We start from the raw sequence: 18,837 nt of genomic DNA on the forward strand, positions 1-18,837 counted from the left end.
GCCGGCCCACAATGAGGTTTTTAACACCTGAGTGAGCATAAACATTCAAAACCACAGCAGCTCTTTTTTTTTTTTTTTTTTTGGTAAGTTTTGTTTATTTGAAGGCCAGTTACAGAGAGAGGCAGACATAAAGATCTTCCACCTGCTGGTTCATTCTCCAGATGGCTGCAATGGCCGGGTCTGAGCCAGGCCAAAGCCAGGAGTTCCTCCAGGTCTCCCACGTGTGCAGTAGAGGCCCAGGCACTCGGGCCATCCTCCGCTGCCTTCCCAGCCAATAGCAGGGAGCTGATCAGAAGTGGAGCAGGCCAGACTCCAGTGCCTATGTGGGATGCTGGCATTGCAGGCGGCGGCTTTACCTGCCGTGCCACAGCAGTTAAAATCTTAGCTCTTCCCTGACAAGCGTTCTCAACAGTTCTCTGCTTATCCCTAAGGGGCACCTGGGGGGTGCAGTGCTTCCTGGGGAAGGGTCCCTTAGTGGGAACCTCCCCTTGCCTGCCTCCTGCCCCAGACTGCCCAGAGCTTCTAGTCTCGGGAAGTGACTGTGCCTCCTGCTGCTGCTGCCGCTCAGGGGCCCGCATCGGCTCCCCAACCAGACAGGTGCTTCATGCCAGACAAAGAGGACTCATTTAATCATCCCCACGCGGCTCCCGCTCCGCCAGGCACACCCCAGCCAGGGGCCCCCTGAGCAGAAAGTCTGGGACTTGCCCAAAGCCTGACTGTACTCCTGTTCTCATTCTCATTTCTGAGTGGTCCTTCCCTTTCTTCTCTGAGTTGTGTCCTCCCTGGTTCTGAACTTGAGCCAGTGGAAACTCCCCATGCGCCACCACCCATCGCACTCTTGGGCTGTGCCCGTGCTGGAGGCGTTTCATCACCAGTCTGGGTTTTTCCACGCAGCAGCAGCAGAGACCACACAGTGAGCACAGAGCCGGGAGCCACCAGGTGGCCCAGGAGTGAGGGAGTCGTCTCACCTGGGGGAGCTCCTGGGCTGACCTCCTGCAGGATTTTGTGCCTACGTTGACCTTACAGGGCTGTACCTGGTGCATCCGTTGGGAGCTGACTTGAATTGACTTGTCTACAGTGGACCCCTGAAGATACAGTGGTTCCAGGTTGGGGAAGAGAGTCCCTGGTGGAAATGAACCTGAGGAGAGCTTAAGCAGCTTCTTCGACTTTTGTTTTGTTTTTAGCAAGTCGGCTGGTGAGGAAGAAAGTGAACTTTACTCTTATGTCGCAGGTTTCATTCAATTCTTCCTGGGGTATGGACCTCAGCCCTGCCTCGCGTTACAAAAAGAAGCAAAACAAAACCAAAAAACCCACACATTTAATTCTGAAAGTCTTGAACTTCCTGCTGTAAAATCCAGAGAAATCTAAAGGAGCAAATCGTAATTCTTTCACCTGGACATAAGTTGTTAGTATTTTGGTTAGTATTTGGTTAGTATATATATATATATATGCGCTTACTGTTTCTTACAACATCTCAGGAGTAGGCCGTAAAGTTGTTTGAAGACTGAATTTGTAGTTTTGCAGTGTTATAAATAATCCATCTTCGTGGTTATGCCTCTGTCCTCATTTACGATGATTTCCTTGGGAGGGCACCTTAGCACTTTAGAATGAAAGCAGATGTTTGCGTTTCTTCCTTATGGAGGAGTTGTTTTCTGATAGACTTGTGCACATACCAGCGTTCCTGCGGCACAGGGTCCCACGTCTTCCTGTCTTTTCTTCATCATTTCAAGCTGGTGATGTTTGTACAGTGGAAAGCAGAGCCCCCTGGGCATCCGGATTTACCTTTGGTTATTAGTGCCCTTGAGTGCTTTGTGTGGCTTGTTTGTGCTTTGTTTGGCCCCTTGCATTTCATTGTTCCTGTCCCTGACCCTTCCTCTGTGAGCTCCGCTAAGTAAGCGCTGTTTCTGAGTGCTGCTTAGGGACCCTTTGTCATAGTCGCAGCTCCTTTTCTCTGTCACTTGTTGATTGTATGTGTTTGTATTTAAGGCAGTTTTGAATTGACATAGATGGTGCACTCTGCTGTTATCACTTTTAGCTTCTTACAAAGGCAAGGTTTCCTTCTGAATGTGGGAGGTACAAGTTATAGCTTGGGGCCGGTGCCGTGGCTCAATAGGCTAATCCTCCACCCATGGCGCCAGCACACCAGGTTCTAGTCCTAGTCAGGGCGCCGGATTCTGTCCCGGTTGCCCCTCTTCCAGTCCAGCTCTCTGCTATGGCCCGGGAGTGCAGTGGAGGATGGCCCAGGTGCTTGGGCCCTGCACCCGCATGGGAGACCAGGAGAAGAACCTGGCTCCTAGCTGCAGATCAGCGCGGTGCGCTGGCTGCAGCGCACCGGCCACAGCGGCCATTGAAAGGTGAACCACCGGCAAAGGAAGACCTTTCTCTCTGTCTCTCTCTCTCACTGTCCACTCTGCCTGTCAAAAAAAAAAAAAAAATTAAAAAAAAAAAAGTTATAGCTCGGGCTTACCTCGAGTCCTCTTTCTAGTCTGTCATTTCCCATTGTTGGCTGCTGTCTGGACTAGAGTAACTTTGAACCTACCCCTTCACCTTCTTCCAACATCCTTTCATATGAAGTTTAAAAGTCACTTTGTCAGGCCGGTGCCGTGGCTCACTTGGTTAATCCTCTGCCTACGGTGCCGGCATCCCATATGGGTGCCGGCTTCTAGTCCCAGTTGCTCCTCTTCCAGCCCAGCTCTCTGCTGTGGCCTGGGAAGGCAGTGGAGGATGGCCCAAGTGCTTGGGTCCTGCACCCACATGGGAGACCAGGAGAAGCACCTGGCTCCTGGCTTTGGATCGGCACAGTGCCGGCCATAGCGGCCATTTGGGGGTGAACCAATGGAAGGAAGACCTTTCTCTCTGTTTCTCCCTCTCACTCTCTGTAACTCTACCCATCAAAAAAAAAAAAAATCACTTTGTCTACATGAAAAAAGAAAAGTTCCCTCCATTTGGCAAAAGACACTTAAAAAAATAGGATGAATAGCATCATGCATTTTTCAAAAAAGAAGACTTTGCACAGTTGAGGGAACCCAGTGAGGGCATCTTGCCGAATACCCTGTGCCAGCTGTAGAATCCACAGGGCAGTGCGTTGTAAGACAGAGGGCTATTTCTGCTCTCCCGCACTCCTGTGGTGAAAGAACTCGCACCTTTTCCAAACCAGAGGCATCCTTCTGGTTGATAGCCGCTTCCCGCTTACGAGATTATCCTTGGAGCCACGGCCTCGTGGTCTGCAGGTGGTGCATGTGCCTGGGCCGGAGCCTCAGCCCGGGGCAGACACGCAGCAGTGTTCCCAGCTGCAGACCATCGGGAGTCTTCCAGGGCTGGGTCCCTGGTGCTCCGAAGAGGTTCTTCGTGGATTTTGCAAACTGTGAAGCACCGAATGCCCAGCAGTCGAGACTAATGAGGCAGGTGTTCCATGTCTGTCTTTATATGTTTATGGAAGGATCTTCCTGTAAGGTTCTGCTTCAGGCCTTGCTGAGATGTTCAGGCAGGCTGGACCTGAACACTCTAAGATCCCTTCTGTTTCTAAAACGGAACCGCCCTGTACCTTTCCTGCCATCAGCGCACCTTGGAGTCTTTCCCAAAAGTGCTTTTGCAGGTGTCACGTTCTCTCTTCCTCTTCAACAGACAGGGAAACCCAGACCCACCAATTTCAGATTCAGAATCAGGTCAAGGCTTCTGCTCCCTCTCCGCCCCTCCCATTCCAAACATGTCTTTGGCTCCCCCTGCTGGCCTAGTGGCTTCTGGACCTGCACCGCTCTCTGAGTTCAGATCTAGAGTCACTCCTTGATCTGTGTGCCGCCTGGGGTTCCTGGCTCTGAGCTTCCTCTTCTCTTCTGTCTCAGGCAGGGAACGTGGTGACCGGAGAGATGGTAGAGGAGCTGATTCTCTCGGGGGCCGACATCATCAAAGTGGGCGTTGGACCAGGTAAGGTGTGGGGGCCCAGCGGAGCGTGTCTGGGGAGGAGCGAGATGTGCGCTGGGGGACTGGGGTGGGCAGGAAAGGCTGTGCGAGACTCTTCTGCTTTTCTGCCAGGAGCACCAGCAGTGACCCCTCCGACGGGACGTGTGTGTCAGAGCTGCTTCCTGGTGTCCCCCGGGGACCTTCATGTTTCCTTTTGTTAGAGGTTTATTTATTTGAAAAAAATCTTATTTGAAAGGCAGAGTTACAGAGAGGGAGAGACAGAACTCTTTATTTTATTTTATTATTATTTTTTATTTCACAGGCAGAGTTAGTGAAAGAGAGAGACAGAGAGAAAGGTCTTCCCTCTGTTGGTTCACCCCCAAAATGGCCACTACGGCTGGTGCGCTGCACTGATCCGAAGCCAGGAGCCAGGAGCTTCTTCCTGGTCTCCCATGCGGTACAGGGGCCAAAGCACCTGGGCCATCCTCTACTGCCTTCCCAGGCCACAGCAGAGAGCTGGACTGGAAGAGGAGCAACCAGGATTAGAAGCCGGCGCCCATATGGGATGCCGGCAGAGGATTAATCAAGTGAGCCACGACACCAGCCCTGAGACAGAGCTCTTAACACCTACTGGTTCACTCTCCAAATGGCTGCAATGGCTAGGGCTGGGCCATTTGGGGGCCAGGAGCTTCTTCTGGGTCTCCCACGTGGGTGCAGGGGCCCAAACACCTGGGCCATCTGATGCTGCTTCCCAAGTCATATTAACAGGGAGCTGGATCTGAAGTGGAACAGCTGGGACTCGAACCAGCTCCTGTATTGGATGACGGTGTGACAGGCAGCAGCTTTTACCCACTCTCCCATGATGCCAGCCTTGGGGTTTTTTTATATTGCCACACACATGAGCCAATTAACATTGGATTTGGAGCAAGAGGAAAGATAACTGGTGTTTACAGAGTGCCTTCCATTCTTAGAAACTCGAAAGAAAGGATGCTGTCAATCCTACTTACAAGAGCTCCCCAGGCTAATAGTAGAATGGAAGATGCTGATGGTAGACCAGGGAGACTTTTTATTCCAAAGGCAGAGACGCTTGGCCGTCATTCATTTCATCAGAAGTTGGCACAGTAATCCTTTGGTGGTCCCTCACCGTGGTCAGGGACCCAGACCCACTGCAGCTGAGGCTCGGCTTCCCGGCAGGATCCAGCAGTTGAGTGGGAAAGGAGGAGAAGCCAGCTCTGAACCAGAGATTGTAAACGTGGCTCCTGCCTCACACACACTGTGGGAGACGGAGCCCTGTGGGGATGAAGCTGGCGGGCTCCCGGGCTGAGAGCAACGCACGTGGAGGGTGTTGTGAGAAAGACCTGGGGACTGCTGGGACGTGAGAGCAGGTGCCACCTGCAGCTGGGAGGAGGGGTCCGCTGTCCCCTTGGGGTTTCTCTGCTGAAGCCGGGTCTGGGGAGTGCGTGCTCACTTCTCTGTCCGATCTTGTCCCTTCAGACCCTTGGGGGAAGCTGTGAGGAGCAGGCAGAGGAGGCGGGGCTCTGGGTGTCACCCCAGGGCTGGCAGGGGGAGGTCACGGGAGGCCCCCAGCGTGCAGCATAAGAGATAGGAGATATCCTGGAGGGGCTGAACCGGTGGTGAAGCAGTGGAGACAGGTGTGTGGGTGACATCCTTGGGTTCATGGTGTTTTGAATGACTATTTATAGTGCCTTCGTTACATCCTGGGCTTGGTTCTCAGTGGCGATAGACACAGTAGCTCTCCACGGAGCTGCCCTCCAGCACAGCAGATGGATCCTCGGTGGCCTTGTGCAAATAAGGACCGAGACTGCGTGCTCCTGAAATAAGTGCCGTGAAGAGCTGGCAGTTCTGGGGCAGTTGCCTTCAAGAGGAAGCCTGAAAGACCAGAAGGGCAGCACTGGGAGGGTCGGTCCAGAGGGGAGGGTTTGGAGAGAGAGAACATCCTGTACCCAGAGGCCCTAAGGTGGGCAGAACGTTGCCATCGGAGGGGCTGGAAAGTCAGTGTTCAGCAGAAGAGAGAGGTGGGTAGCAGGTGGAGCTTGATCCAGCTGAGCTGGGTATAATATACAACCATAATATCTGACATGTGGCAAAAGTGCCAGAGCTTACAGTGAGATCTGGCCCAGACCTGGCTGGGAGGTTGCAGCCAGGACTGGGGCAGACCCCAGGGCACCCGAGGCCAAGTGAACAGCAGTGAGGAAGGAGCGAGGCTTTGAGTGGTGCCTGCAGGGGGAAGGGATAGGGGTAGGTGACCGAGGTTGGGGAGAGGTAGGTGGCACCCAGGACCTCAGTGCTGATGGTGATGAGGATTGGGGGAGGGGGATGTGCAGGCAGGTGCAGTGGTTCATGGTGACCCTCATCGGCTCCCTTGCCTTGGAAAGCTCACAGCGTTCATGGGGCGTGGCTGTGTGAAGGTGATGGGGCTCATTTTGTGTCACCTTCTGCTCACGCCTGACTGACCATCTGTCTCTGGGATCTCTCCTTCCTCTGCACAGGTTCCGTGTGCACCACCCGCACCAAGACTGGGGTGGGCTACCCCCAGCTGAGCGCAGTGATCGAGTGTGCGGACTCTGCACATGGCCTCAAGGGCCACATCATCTCCGTGAGTGTGCGGGCGGGGCCGGGGGTGGGGCTCTGGCTGTGCTTCACCCCCAGAGGCACCCTGGGGGCCCTGTGGTAGGGGGCATGGAGCCCTGCAATGATGCCCCACGTGTAGCCCTGGGACCCCAGTGGAAAAGGAGCTCAGGCTGTCCCTACACAGCACACCTGCCCTGAGACTTAATTCAGCCACTCTCTTAAGTGCGACGTTCAGCCCAGCGTCAGTGTCTAGTGAGAACTCGAGATCTGAAGCTGTCATTCCGATGGGGACCACAGGCGCTTGGTGGCACTGCCAAGGCCCCGAGCCAGGCGTCCTCACGGGTGCCCAGAGAGCAGGTTCTCTGGGTTGCTGGTTAGGCACAGAGGCCCGTGATGCCAGTGCTGCAGGGCGGTAACATTTCTGATCCCACCTATATATGTCCATGTTCTACATGTTACAGTAATGGCGAGGGAGTGTCTAGATGGGCTTAGGAGTGCAGGGGGGTTCACAGACATGTATGGGATTCGTCACCCTTGACGTCAGCTCATTCTGTCCAACCCGCCAGGCCCCCTTGTCTGCTGGGGGTGTCTCAGACAGGTTCCTCCTGCGTGCCCCACAGGTCTTGGCATCCTGCCACTTTGTCCAGGTTCCCTCCAGTTGTCTCGCTTTACACTTGCGTTGCTGAGTTAGCACCTCGTGCCCTTGAGTTCCAGCAGGTGCTCACAGCCGAGAGGCTGGCTCTGAGTCGTCTGTCTGTCTATGGCGGCCCGCCTGGGCCTCAGAGAGGGGCACCACTGGGGATGCCTCCCACCTAGGCAGACAGTGAAGGATGACCTGTTAAATTTTTCTTGTCACACCATTATTTAGAAAGACCTGAACACATTCATTCCAATGATCTAATCATTTTGTTGTGAGGCTTTGAAAAAGTCACCAACAAGCTGTCCTTAACCTAGGTAAAGCTAGAGATGCACATGAACAGGAAGAAGACAATAGGTAGCAGTAGAAATGCTAGCATCGTAAGGTAACCATTGGTTCTCGTCTTGTTTTTGTATGCAAAGCAGCAGAGAGAGAAGGATGCACAAACTCCTGTGCAGTGGCCGGCGGAAGCCAGGAGCCAGGGATTCAGTCCAGGTCTCAGGCTGCTGGCAGGGACGCAGTGAGCCATCACCATTGCTTCCCAGGCTGTGCATGTGCAGGAAGCTGGGGACAGGGACTCAAACCCAGACGCTCTCATGGGAAGTGTGGGGCTCTTAGCTGCTAGGCTAAGCGCCTGCTCCCTGTCCTTCCATTTTCATAGCTGTGTGACTTCAGGAAAGTCGCTCAGTGTTTCTGAGTCTCGTTTTCCCCCTCACCTACAAAAATGCCAGCTTCAGGTTCTTGCAGTGTTTGGAAAAAGGACTTCAGTTCCTTAACGGTTCCCAGCATAGGCTGTGTACTTGGACCCTTCCTCTGCGCCATGCCTGCAGTCCTCCCTCTCTCAGGTCTGAGCGACTGGTTTCATCAGAACAGGTGCACTGACAATTCACAGATCAGACTTTCTCTCGTGTCTTGGGTGCCTTCTGTACTTCAATATAACATCAGCTGTCTTGAGAAAGCAACTAAACCGCGTAGATGTACTGCTTTGAAAACTTGCACAGGATAGAATGCTAGCCATTTTTTTTTAAATAAAAGATTTATTTAATGGAAAGGCAGAGTGACAGAATTTCCATCTGCTGGTTCACTCCTGTACTGGCTGCAATGGCTGGGGCTGGCCCAGTCTGAAGCCAGGAACTCCATCCAGGTCTCCCACGTGGTTGGCAGGAACTCAAGTACTTGTGCCGTCCTCCACTGTTTCCCAGGTGCATTAGATGGGACTTGGACTAGATGCAGAGTAGCCAGGACTCGAACCTGTGCCCTGATGAAAGACGCAGGTGTTGCAAGTGGCGGCTTAGCCTCCTGCCCCACAATGCCTCCTCCATAGCCAATCATTGTTTTTGCAACCTCCTAGCGGCTGTGACCAGTTCTGTGTCAAGGTCAAAGTGTGTGTCTTGGATTGCAGGGGCATTGCTGGTCTTGCTCTGCTTCCTGAGAACACAAAGGCTCACCTTGAATGACTTCTGGAAGTTGCCTGTAAATGCTAGTCAGGGGGCAGGCTGCTGAGGGTGAAGGCACCTCACAGAGTAGGGCTGCGCTGGGTCGGGTGCGCAGCCTGGCTTGTTTGCATTGTGCACTGCATAAATGCACCCACGGGCAATATATGAGCAGATTATGCCGGACGCACGAATTCCTCTCCCCAGTATGTCACGCAGTGGACACTTGGTTCATCCTGGGAAGAGAAGGGCTGCTTGTACTGGAGTCTCATTGGCACAGGCTTCTGAATGTGCCTCACTCCTGGGATTCACAGAAGCACAGTCATGCACTGCTCACGAGTGAATGAGCCGGGTGTTTTGTTTTTCTCAAAGATTGATTTGAAAGACAGACAAATCTTCCCTTTGCCGATTCGCTCCCTCAATGGCTCCCCCAACCGTCTGCCTGGTTAGCGCTTCCACGCTCTCCCCTTCCAAGGTACAACCTCACTCGTCCTGCCGATTTCCTTTTTTTTTTTTTTTTTTTTTGACAGGCAGAGTGGACAGTGAAAGAGAGAGAGACAGAGAGAAAGGTCTTCCTTTGCCGTTGGTTCACCCTCCAATGGCCGCCACGGCCGGCGTGCTGCGGCCGGCGCACCGCGCTGATCCAATGGCAGGAGCCAGGTACTTATCCTGGTCTCCCATGGGGTGCAGGGCCCAAGTACTTGGGCCATCCTCCACTGCACTCCCGGGCCACAGCAGAGAGCTGGCCTGGAAGAGGGGCAACCGGGACAGAATCCGGCGCCCCGACCGGGACTAGAACCCAGTGTGCCGGCGCCGCAAGGCGGAGGATTAGCCTAGTGAGCCGCGGCACCGGCCCCTGCCAATTTCTAAAGCATTTTATCTCTTAACAAAACTAGCTCCACATAGCCGGGTTTCAAATGTACAACCTCCAATAGATTAAACTCATGCTCCCATCAAAATAGGTCCCCAGCCATCTGACTTCAAAACAAAACACTTCGCCAGGGCCAGCAGTGTGGTTCAGATGTGGCCTGCGACGCTGGCATCCCATGTGAGTGCCAGGTCTAGCCAGCTCCACGCTAATGCACAGGATGGAATGGGTGCTTGGGCCCCCAGCCACCCATGTGGGAGACCCACATGGAATTCTATTCTCCCGGCTTTGGCCCTGGCTGTTGCAGACATCTGGGGAGTGAACCGGCAGCTGGGAGCTCCATCTCTCTTTCTGTCTCTATCATAAAGAAATGCTTGCTTTTAGCAATCTGAGACATGGAGCTCCGTGGTCTCCATTCAGGATGCTCTCTGCAAAGTGGCTGGGCCAAGTTTCACCGACCCCTCCCCTCTGCAGAAAGCATGCACCTTCCTGCCAGTGGGAGCACAGGGGAGGGAACCAGCGTTTTCTCAGTTCCTTTCCAAAGCACCCTGACCCCTTGTGTCACAGCGGAGCCTCTGCTAACGACAGGCGCTTCCCTCTGAGCCGTGGAGTTTCTGCCAGACCCTCCCTGCTCTCCGTTAGGCCAGCGCCACGCGTGCTGAATGGATGCTGAGTTGTCAGGTGAAGAGGAGGGAGACCCACAGGGCGGCTGGAAAGATGAAGCACCTCGCTCAGCGTCCTGCCCTTGGCTCTTAGAATAAGTCAGCCTGTGTACTCCGGCAACCCCGCCTCGCGCCGGGCGGGGAGGAAGGCGACTTCCGAATGGCAGTGCGCTCCCTGGTTCTGGCGGGGGTGCCTGGGTCGGGCGGGGTTTGCGGAGTGACCCACAGGGGAGCCCGGTTAGGGCTGAGCCCTGTTCCGCTCCTGCCGACACCCTCTCCTGCTCTTTTTCCCTCTTAAGGATGGAGGCTGCACGTGTCCAGGAGATGTCGCCAAAGCCTTTGGTAAGGTCGGGTCCCCGCGCGCGTGCACGCGGGTAGGGCCGGGGAGGGAGGCAGGCGCGCACCGCGGCTCAGCGTAGGCGAACTGCGGACCCCCCCTGGGTTTCCTCCGTCCGGTCCTCCGGTTTCCGCCCCAATCGACCCAAGTCCTGGCCTCGGCTTGGTTCTGGTCCTTGGCAGAGCAGGCCCGGAGGTGGGGCTAGGGGCGACATCTGCCCACCAGGAGTTGGGGAAGCCTTGGGGAGGCAAGGCTCAGGGACCTGTGGGCGCCGCAGGAAGCCTCCTTGGTCAACCTGGAGAAGCCCTGCGCGCAGAGTCCGGCAGCAGTTCCTTCGCCTCCCGCGAGGGGGCAGCCGTACGCTCTGCACCGCCAAGGAGGACCTGGGTTTTCTGAACTTCACTCCCTGTTGGGGTTGCCTGCCCTTGAGATGGCCACGTGGCCCTGCAGGCTGCGCTGGAAAGCCGGAGGTGTGTCACGCAGGAGGCTGCAGCGGAACTGTGGCCTTGCCCTCCTTGTCTGATGGTTGGGCCACATTTGCTGGGGGCTTTTTGTTGCAGGGGTGGGGGGAGTCCTTTTTCAGTGGAGGAAAAACTTAACAGCTGAAGAAGAGCCCGGGGCAGCAGGAGGGCTTCAGGGTGGCCCGGATAGGGTCACAGGGATGGGACTTGATCCCACTTTGCCCGTGGATCTCAGCTGTGCAGGACTGAGGCTGCAAAACTCTAGGGCATTTGGGACCTCTGCTGACCACTGAGCTCACCTGCCCTGTGCCACAGGAGGTTCATCCACCAAGCAGGATCTACATAGTGCACATGTGTGTTGCATCTCGGGCTTCCTTCTACAGACTCACGTGTGTGCTGTGCGTAGCGTGGGATCCCGGCACACTGGGAAGTGATGGGTGGGCGAGTGCCGTAACAGCAGCCTCTGGACTCGCTTGGGCTCTGTGCAGTTTCCCTGGGGGATGGGGTCTCAGCCTTCTCCACGCCCCCTTGTAGCCAGTGCAGTGATGCCGGAGTAGGAATGGAGCTCAGAGCACAGGGCTGTGCCCGGCATGCGCTGGTGAGGAGAGGGTACAGGCCTCCTTCCTCTGGGGCTGCGGCCATCAGGAGGGCCCTGGACCCCTTTCCATCATGGCAGGAGCCCTGGAGGGAGGGCTGTTGACGTCCCCTGGGGCCGCTGTCCCCTTGCTCTGACCCAACCGCAGCTGTCAGTAGGACTGGGGCCGGGGGGAGTTGTAGCGGTTTGCTGCTGAATGTCTTAGGCTGCTTTCTAACAAGATCCCCGATATGGGGTAATGGACAAAGCATGGAGTTTATTGGGCTCAGGGTCCTGGAGATGGGTAAGTCCAGAGGCCTGGGGCTGGCTCCTGCTCGGGGTCTGGCAGGGGCCTCAGGCTGTGGCTTCCCGGGGTGAGACAGGGCTGGCCACTGTAAAGTCACTAATACCATCTCGAGGGCCCTATCTTGTCCTATTCCTTCCAAAGCCATTCCTGTCAGAATTTGGCAATTCAGGTTCCTACCCATAATCTCTTGGGGGACACGTTCAAAGCAAAGCACTCTATTCAGTGAGAGTCTTTGCAGTGACCATTTCTCCAACGTGTTCCTTCTGCTTCCTTGGTAGTGGGTTATTTGGCATCTGTCTCGTGTGCTGTGCACAGAGCCAGCCCCGGTCCCGTCCCAACACAGCCTCCAAAGGCAGCTTCGTAATCCTGGAGCCTCTGGGGCTGTCCTGGAAATTCCGCGTGTGCGCTGCCCGGAAGGACGTACCATCAGCTCACAGCAGAGGTGCAGGCAGAGTTCAGCTGACTTCAGGGACACAGGGCTGCCTCTCCTCTGTGCCGGATCTCGGCAGTGGGAGGTGCAGGCTGCTCTGAACTTCTGCAGTGCTTGGTGTGCACAGTGTGGGTGCAGATTTCATAGAGGGCTTACCGTACTGAGTGCTGCTACTAGGTCCTGCTGTCAGAACTAAGAACATGGGCGGGGGGGGGGGTGGGCGGCGTGGTTGGTGGGGATGTTAGAGAGGAGTCACTGCCCTGAGTGTCAAGATTGAAAGCTCACTGTCAGATGTGCCCCCAACTCTTGGCATTCCTGATTCTAATGCCATTAACTCTGAAACGCAGTCACGGTTAGTTGTTAACATCCGCTAAACCTCGCCCAGGATTTTCGCCACCAACCTTGCTCTCTTTGTCTCTGCGTCCGCCTCACCATCTGCAGGAGAGAGGTTGAGTCCCTCTCTCTTCGCCGAGGGCTGGCACGGGGGAGGAGAGACGGGGCGGCCCTCAGAGCTGCCATTTCACTGAGCCATGTTCTGTCGGCGTGCAGGAGCCGGGGCCGACTTTGTCATGCTGGGAGGGATGTTTTCAGGCCACACCGAGTGCGCCGGAGAAGTGATCGAGAGGAACGGGCAGAAGCTCAAACTCTTCTACGGGATGAGCTCGGAAACAGCCATGAAGAAGCACGCGGGCGGCGTGGCCGAGTACAGGTGAGGGCCGGCCTCTCAGCTCTGCTTCCTGCCTGCGGAGACGGAAGTGCAGCGCGGGGAGGCAGGTCTGGGGCATTCGTGCACCGAAGGGCCGGCGTGCCTGGCATCCTTTTGAAGCTGCAACTGTTAACCCGGCTGTCACTGGCCGTGTCTGGGGGCCTTGTGAGTGCGTGCAGAGCAGAAAGGTCTGGGCCAGCTTGCAGGAGTGACCGGGGGTACGAGAGCACTGTGTGAAAAATGCATATTCTGAGAAAAGTAGGCAGATTTCAGGTGTTTTTTTTTTTTTTCGTAAAAGTAAATGTATCTTTTAATTCCCACCCACACACTGTGAGTCCCCTTGCCTGTGCTGGCAGGTACCAGTTTTGGAAGGCACACCCCACCCTTACCAGGCTGGGCGGGAATCTTGCTTCCTCTTTGCTGTTTCCGGCCTGAGCTGAGTTCAGGCTGCAAGAGGCGGGTTGCAGAGTGGGTCTCCTGTTGCACATGACGCCCTGGGGGCTGCGGTCCAGGCCTTTCTGGTAGAGGGCCTCACTTCTGTGCGCCCACAGGACTCTCGCCTACCTCCTGCCTCTAGCAGTTGACGCGCAAGTGTCTTCAAATGTTGGGGTTGCCCACTGCCCACGTGATGCCCACGGCTGCTAATAATGCCTTACTTAAAAATCCATGGTCCCCAAAGGTCCCCAGGATTTCCCCATTTCACTGTGATAGGAGGCTAGAGGTCCAGAGCCAGTTTTATAGGTGGGTAGGGAAGAGGATGGGGTGTCCTACCCATAATTCCTTAGTAGGGTTCTGGTGGACCGACTTCTGTTCTCATTCTTGCCAGGCCTTTTCTGTGTTGGGGGGAAGCTCCATAAACATGTTATAGTCTGGGGAAGGCAGGGTGGGAGAGGTGGGCACCGCACACCAATGTAAAACAGGAGGCGGGCCCGTGTCATGGTGCAGTGAGCTAGAGTATTGCCTGCTTTGCCCTCATCCCACATAGAGCACTGGTTCTGGTCCTGGCTGCTCCAGTTCTGATTCAGCTCCCTGCTGATGAGCCTGGGAAGGCAATGGAAGATGGTCCAAGTGCTTGGGTCCCTGCACCCATATAGGAGACCCGGATGGAACTCTAGGCTCCTGTTTTCAGCCTGGACTAGCAGCCATCTGAACCAATGGTTGGAAGATTTTTAAGATTTATTTACTTATTTGGAAGATAGAATTATATAGAGAGGGAGAGACAGAGAGAAAGAGATTTTCCATCTGCTGTTTCACTGCCTAAATGGCCCCAGTGGCCAGGGCTTGGTCAGGCCAAAGCCAGGAGCCTGGAACTTTGTCTGGGTCTCTCACATGGTTGCAGGGGCCCAAGGACTTGTGCCGCCATCCTCTGCCTTCCCAGGCACATTAGCAGGGAGCTGGAGCAGAAGTGGAGCAGCTGAAACTTGAACTGGTGCCCATGTGGGGTGCTGGCACTGTAGGCAGTGGCTCAACCCACTCTGCCACAAAGCTGGTCCCCCTCTGCCTTTCAAATAAATACATTTTTAAAAATTTTTGGGGAAAAAAAGAAAGGTGCATTCCTGCCCGCCCCAGAAGGTGGCCCTCCCTGTGGTAACTGGAGGAGTCTGCCCAGTTAGGTAGCAGAAACAGTGACCAGGTTTGTGTAAACTGGACCCGAGAAGCTCGCTCCTGAGGCCTGTGTGGGGTGAGAGTGGGGCTTAGTCGGCTAAGACAGCTCAGCCTTGCCCAGAGCACAGCCAGGGCAGCGTGGGTGGGCTCTGGGCAGACCTCTGATAGGCCAGGCCAGGGTGTCACATAGACAGAACAACAGAAGATCCCAGAGCATCAAGACTTGGTTCTGAAAGTCGATTCAAATCTTAGACAAGGAAAGAAAGCACCAAAGGAGTTAGAACCTTGAGCCTAAGGCAGACTGAGCCTGGTAAGCTCTGTGCTCCGCCCCGCCTTTCTCTCCCTGGCTGTGGGCAGTGTGTCCACCTTTCCCCTGTCTCTGGCAGGTGGCAGCTCCCGGACCCTGACCTTGTCATGAGAATGGTTCTCTACTTTGACATTATGGTTAATGACGGCCTTGTTATTTATGCTTTGCCAGTTGCTTTCTAATCATCAACCATTTCATTCTCATGCTGTCCTTGGGAGGCAGATCAAAGTCCTTTATTTTATGGGTGAGCAGATTTTCAGCATCAACAATAAATGACTAGAAAAAGGTGACATCACCAGTCAGCAAAGAAGCAACGATGAGAACTAACCCCAGGAAGGCCATGGAAATGTCTTCGGAACACACCAGGGCAGTCCTTGGAGGCACATGTACATGTGTGTCTTGTTCTGGCCACCGGGTGTGGAGACCTGAACCACACTGGGGGTGGCCAGTGACTTGGGCATCATGTGCTTGGTGCTCTAAACCAGCCCCCACCGGCTGATAGCTTTAAGTAGCTCGATTTCACGCAGGGGGTTCTTGCGTGCTCAGCAAACATGAGTTAGCATCCTTGTGAAATTCTAGGTGATAAGTTTCTGACCAAGAGATGTTGTTGTTCCAGTTGGGGAAAAACGGCCACAGGAAGTCCCAGAACTTGGACTTGTCAGAATTTGTGTAGCCCTTAGATGCAGGCTGGGCTGCATTTTCACATTCCTCCTGTGATGCCCCTAGGGACCCAGGCCTGGATGGCAGTGCCACTTTGTAGATGGGTTGTGGAATCGGGCAGTGCTCCACTGGGGCTTGTGAGGAGAGGGACAGGGCTCAGCAGGGACGGTTAGCCACCGCCTAGAGGCCACATGCCAGACCTCCTCAGCGCTCCTCTCTCCTGGTGTAAAGATGCTAGCCACGGCCTTAAGGGAATTTTTGGTTCTACTCTGGTCCTACGTCCTGCAAAATAGGCACCCATGGGAACACAGGGAGGTGAGCAGATGGGGAGAAGGGGTCGTTCCCAATCAAGGACACCCGGAGAGACCAGCAGGCGACTTGCTGCTGGAGGTTTGGTTTCCTCGTAAGCTAGCAGGGCCCGAGCTGTCCATTTAATCTTCTCTGGGGGTGTCCTCTGAGGACACTCAGTTTCTGCTGCAGAGCCGGTAGCCTGGAGGGTGATGCTCACAGCCCTGTCTGTTGGTGGTGCAGGAGACGGCTCCAAGAGCCAACCTGCCCAGTGTCTTCAGGCCCCATGAGCATTTGGGCTCTTGGTCCATTGTAGGCTGGTGTGCGCGTGGAGGTTTCACAGGAAGGGGGAGCCGGGGGAGGCTGCCGTGCAAGGAGGTGTGGGTCTCTGCAGCCCCTGGGCAGCCTGCAGGGAGGCTGTGTCCTTGGAGGTGGGGGGTGCTTGCATCTGGGGAGCTGGCCCAATGCACTTGGCTCTTAGGGCAGGGGGCACTGGGGCCAGAGGGCAGCTCCTCCAGTGCCTTGGGGGCTGCCAGCAGCCGGATGGCTGGGAGGAAGCAGCTCCATAAAACACTCCCTTTCCTTGCAGGGCCTCTGAGGGCAAGACTGTGGAAGTGCCTTACAAGGGAGACGTGGAGAACACAATTCTGGACATTCTCGGGGGGCTGAGGTCTACCTGCACCTACGTGGGGGCTGCCAAACTCAAGGAGCTCAGCCGGAGGGCGACGTTCATCCGGGTGACCCAGCAGCACAACACTGTGTTCAGCTAACCCCGAGAGGGAGGGGCATCAGCTCCGGCAGAGGCTTCCGCCTGCACCTGCTTCTCCTGCCGCTCCCGAGTGGATGGCGGGGCACCGTGTCCTTTCTCCTCCCTCCTGCTGCTGCCGGCAGCTTTGGGGCTTCTCCTGTGCCACCTTGGGGCCCATGGTAGGGCACTGATGGGGCCAGCGGTTGCAGCCCAGCTGCCCAGAACTCATAACTTCATTGTCTGAACCAACACCTGCACCCTTTCCTTTTCTTTTCTTTTTTAAAGAGAAAATGGTTTCACTTTAATATACGCTCTTATCTTAAGACCTGATTGCGTGCTGGAGTCTGCATTTGCAGGAGCCAAGTTGTAGGGGGCCCTGGGGGTTGTCTGCCTCCTTCCTGGACGGGTGAGGGGCTCAGCCCCACCTTGGCTCACAGCAGATAAGCACTGGGGCAGGGAGCCAGCTGGAGTCAGAGCCACTGCCACCCCCCTCCCGGCTCTTGGCTACCAGGAAAGGTTGAGTGGACAGGTGAACATGAGGAATTGTCCCCCCAGATCCAGATCCTACTTGCGAGGTTGTAGCTGTGTTATTTTCACCAGAACCTTTGTCACGTGCCTCCCAGGAGTTGTCATCTATGACTACACTGGGCGCCACGTCCCTGTCGTTTTGCTCGAGTCCATCCTTTCCATCCTCTCTCTCCAGACCCCATTTGTGAGGCTGGCTGTTGTTAAAGGGGCCGTGAACGCTTCCGTGGTTCCATGGGCGCTCTCACTGAGAGGCTGGTCACCGAGGCAGCAGGTGGTGTCCCGATGGAAGACAGCAGAAGCTTTCAGCAGTGGCGGCGTCGGAGGCACGGGCTTAGGATGTGAGCCCGTTCCCTTGTCACGGTGTGGATGCTCCCATGGGAGGGCCGCACAGGACTGCTGGGTGGTGGTTAGTTAACTGTGGTCCACACCCACTGCCCTTGAGAAGGGACGTGTGCCTGGCCTTGGCAGCTGCTACAAAGAGCCCTCCTGTGCCTGCAGAGGGGAGCGGCTGCCCTCTGGGGACCCAGGTGAGGGTCAAGGGGAGATTTAACGTGGAGTGGACTGCAGGGTTTTCCTGGCACTCCCCTCCCCCGCCCCAGCCTTCTCTCTCTCTGCTGGTTGGTGCAGGCTGTGAGCCTGTCCTGCTGGTGCCGTGGACGGCGTGTTCCACACGAGTCCTGGAGTTGGTTAGGTTTATCAGAGCTGCTGTATTGCAAAATCAGGAGGAGAGAGGGAAGGAATGGAAATCTTTGAGAACCCATAGTTGGGGAACTCGGGACCGTGTCCGCCACGCTCCTGCTACCGTGGCCAGGGTCACCAGCATCCCCTTTCTCAGCTCGGGCTCTCGTGCTGTGCTGAGGGTGTGTGGGGGGCACCTTGGGGCCCTGCTGCCTGCAGCAAGGCATGCTGCTGTATCCTGCCCATGTGGACATTTTGCCGACTGTGACCTTGCTCTGTTTCACAAAGCGAAGGCAGGTCCCTTGCAATTCAGTTGTCAGGGAAAGCGAAGCCAGAAACGCATGAGACTGCATCATGCTCCCTTCCCAGCGGGTGCCCTCTGCCTCCAGGAAGAAGGAATGGGCAGAGCTCCTGCCACACCAGCTACCATCCAGGACCCCAGGATTTGGTGTGCAGCTCTGCCGTCGGGCTGACCAGCCCCTGGGCTTCGGGTGCCTGAGTATGTGTGTATCTGTGTTGGGGGGCACTTGTGAATGTGGCCCCATTCACCTGGGGCTGCCCCACCTGTGGGCCTTGGTCATGCTCTTGGTGGTTGCAAAACCTACTCGGCTGTAGCACATGAAGCTGCAGCTTTTCCCTAAGCAGTTGTAGAGAGAGATGGAGAGTCTTGAGTTTTCTTCCATCCACTGGCTCACTCTCCAGTATGGCTGCAATGGTCAGCGCTAGGCCAGGCTGAAGCCTAGGAGCCTGGAACTCCACCCGTATCTCCCATGTGAGTGGCAGGGGCCCAAGCACTCGGGCCATCTTCTGCTTTTCCCAGGTCCATTAGCAGGGAGCTGGGTAGGAAGCTAAGCAGCTGGGACTCAAAGCCACACTCCGATATTAGATAGTGGTGTTGCAGGCAGTGGCTTAACCCGCTGCCCCACAGTGCCAGCCTCAGCAGTGTAGCCAGTCACAGCCACCAGACCCCAAACTTACTGGATTGGGGAACTCAGAGTTGAGATGCCACTGCCAGGCTGGCCCACCGTGTGCTGGCCTGTTTGCCTGGACGGCTGTGGAGAGAACTTGGGCTGGCCCTTCTGGTCTGGTCTGTGAGGCTCACCCACCCACCACTGG

At 55.6% G+C, this 18,837-nt stretch overlaps 1 protein-coding gene across 1 annotated transcript in view; it reads left to right on the forward strand.

Annotated features, from left to right (window-relative positions):
• Window positions 1-16,838, forward strand: part of GMPR (guanosine monophosphate reductase) — a 39,920-nt gene extending 23,082 nt beyond the window's left edge. The window contains exons 5-9 of the mRNA XM_002720867.5: window positions 3,843-3,924; window positions 6,411-6,517; window positions 10,392-10,434; window positions 12,751-12,910; window positions 16,357-16,838. Of these exons, the coding sequence (XP_002720913.3) occupies window positions 3,843-3,924; window positions 6,411-6,517; window positions 10,392-10,434; window positions 12,751-12,910; window positions 16,357-16,537 (573 nt within the window). The 3' untranslated portion in view covers window positions 16,538-16,838. The remainder of the gene's footprint in view (window positions 1-3,842; window positions 3,925-6,410; window positions 6,518-10,391; window positions 10,435-12,750; window positions 12,911-16,356) is intronic.
• The last annotated feature ends 1,999 nt before the right edge of the window (window positions 16,839-18,837 follow it).

The sequence above is a fragment of the Oryctolagus cuniculus genome, chromosome 5 (genome assembly GCF_964237555.1).
Source record: "Oryctolagus cuniculus chromosome 5, mOryCun1.1, whole genome shotgun sequence".
Lineage (NCBI taxonomy): Eukaryota > Metazoa > Chordata > Mammalia > Lagomorpha > Leporidae > Oryctolagus > Oryctolagus cuniculus.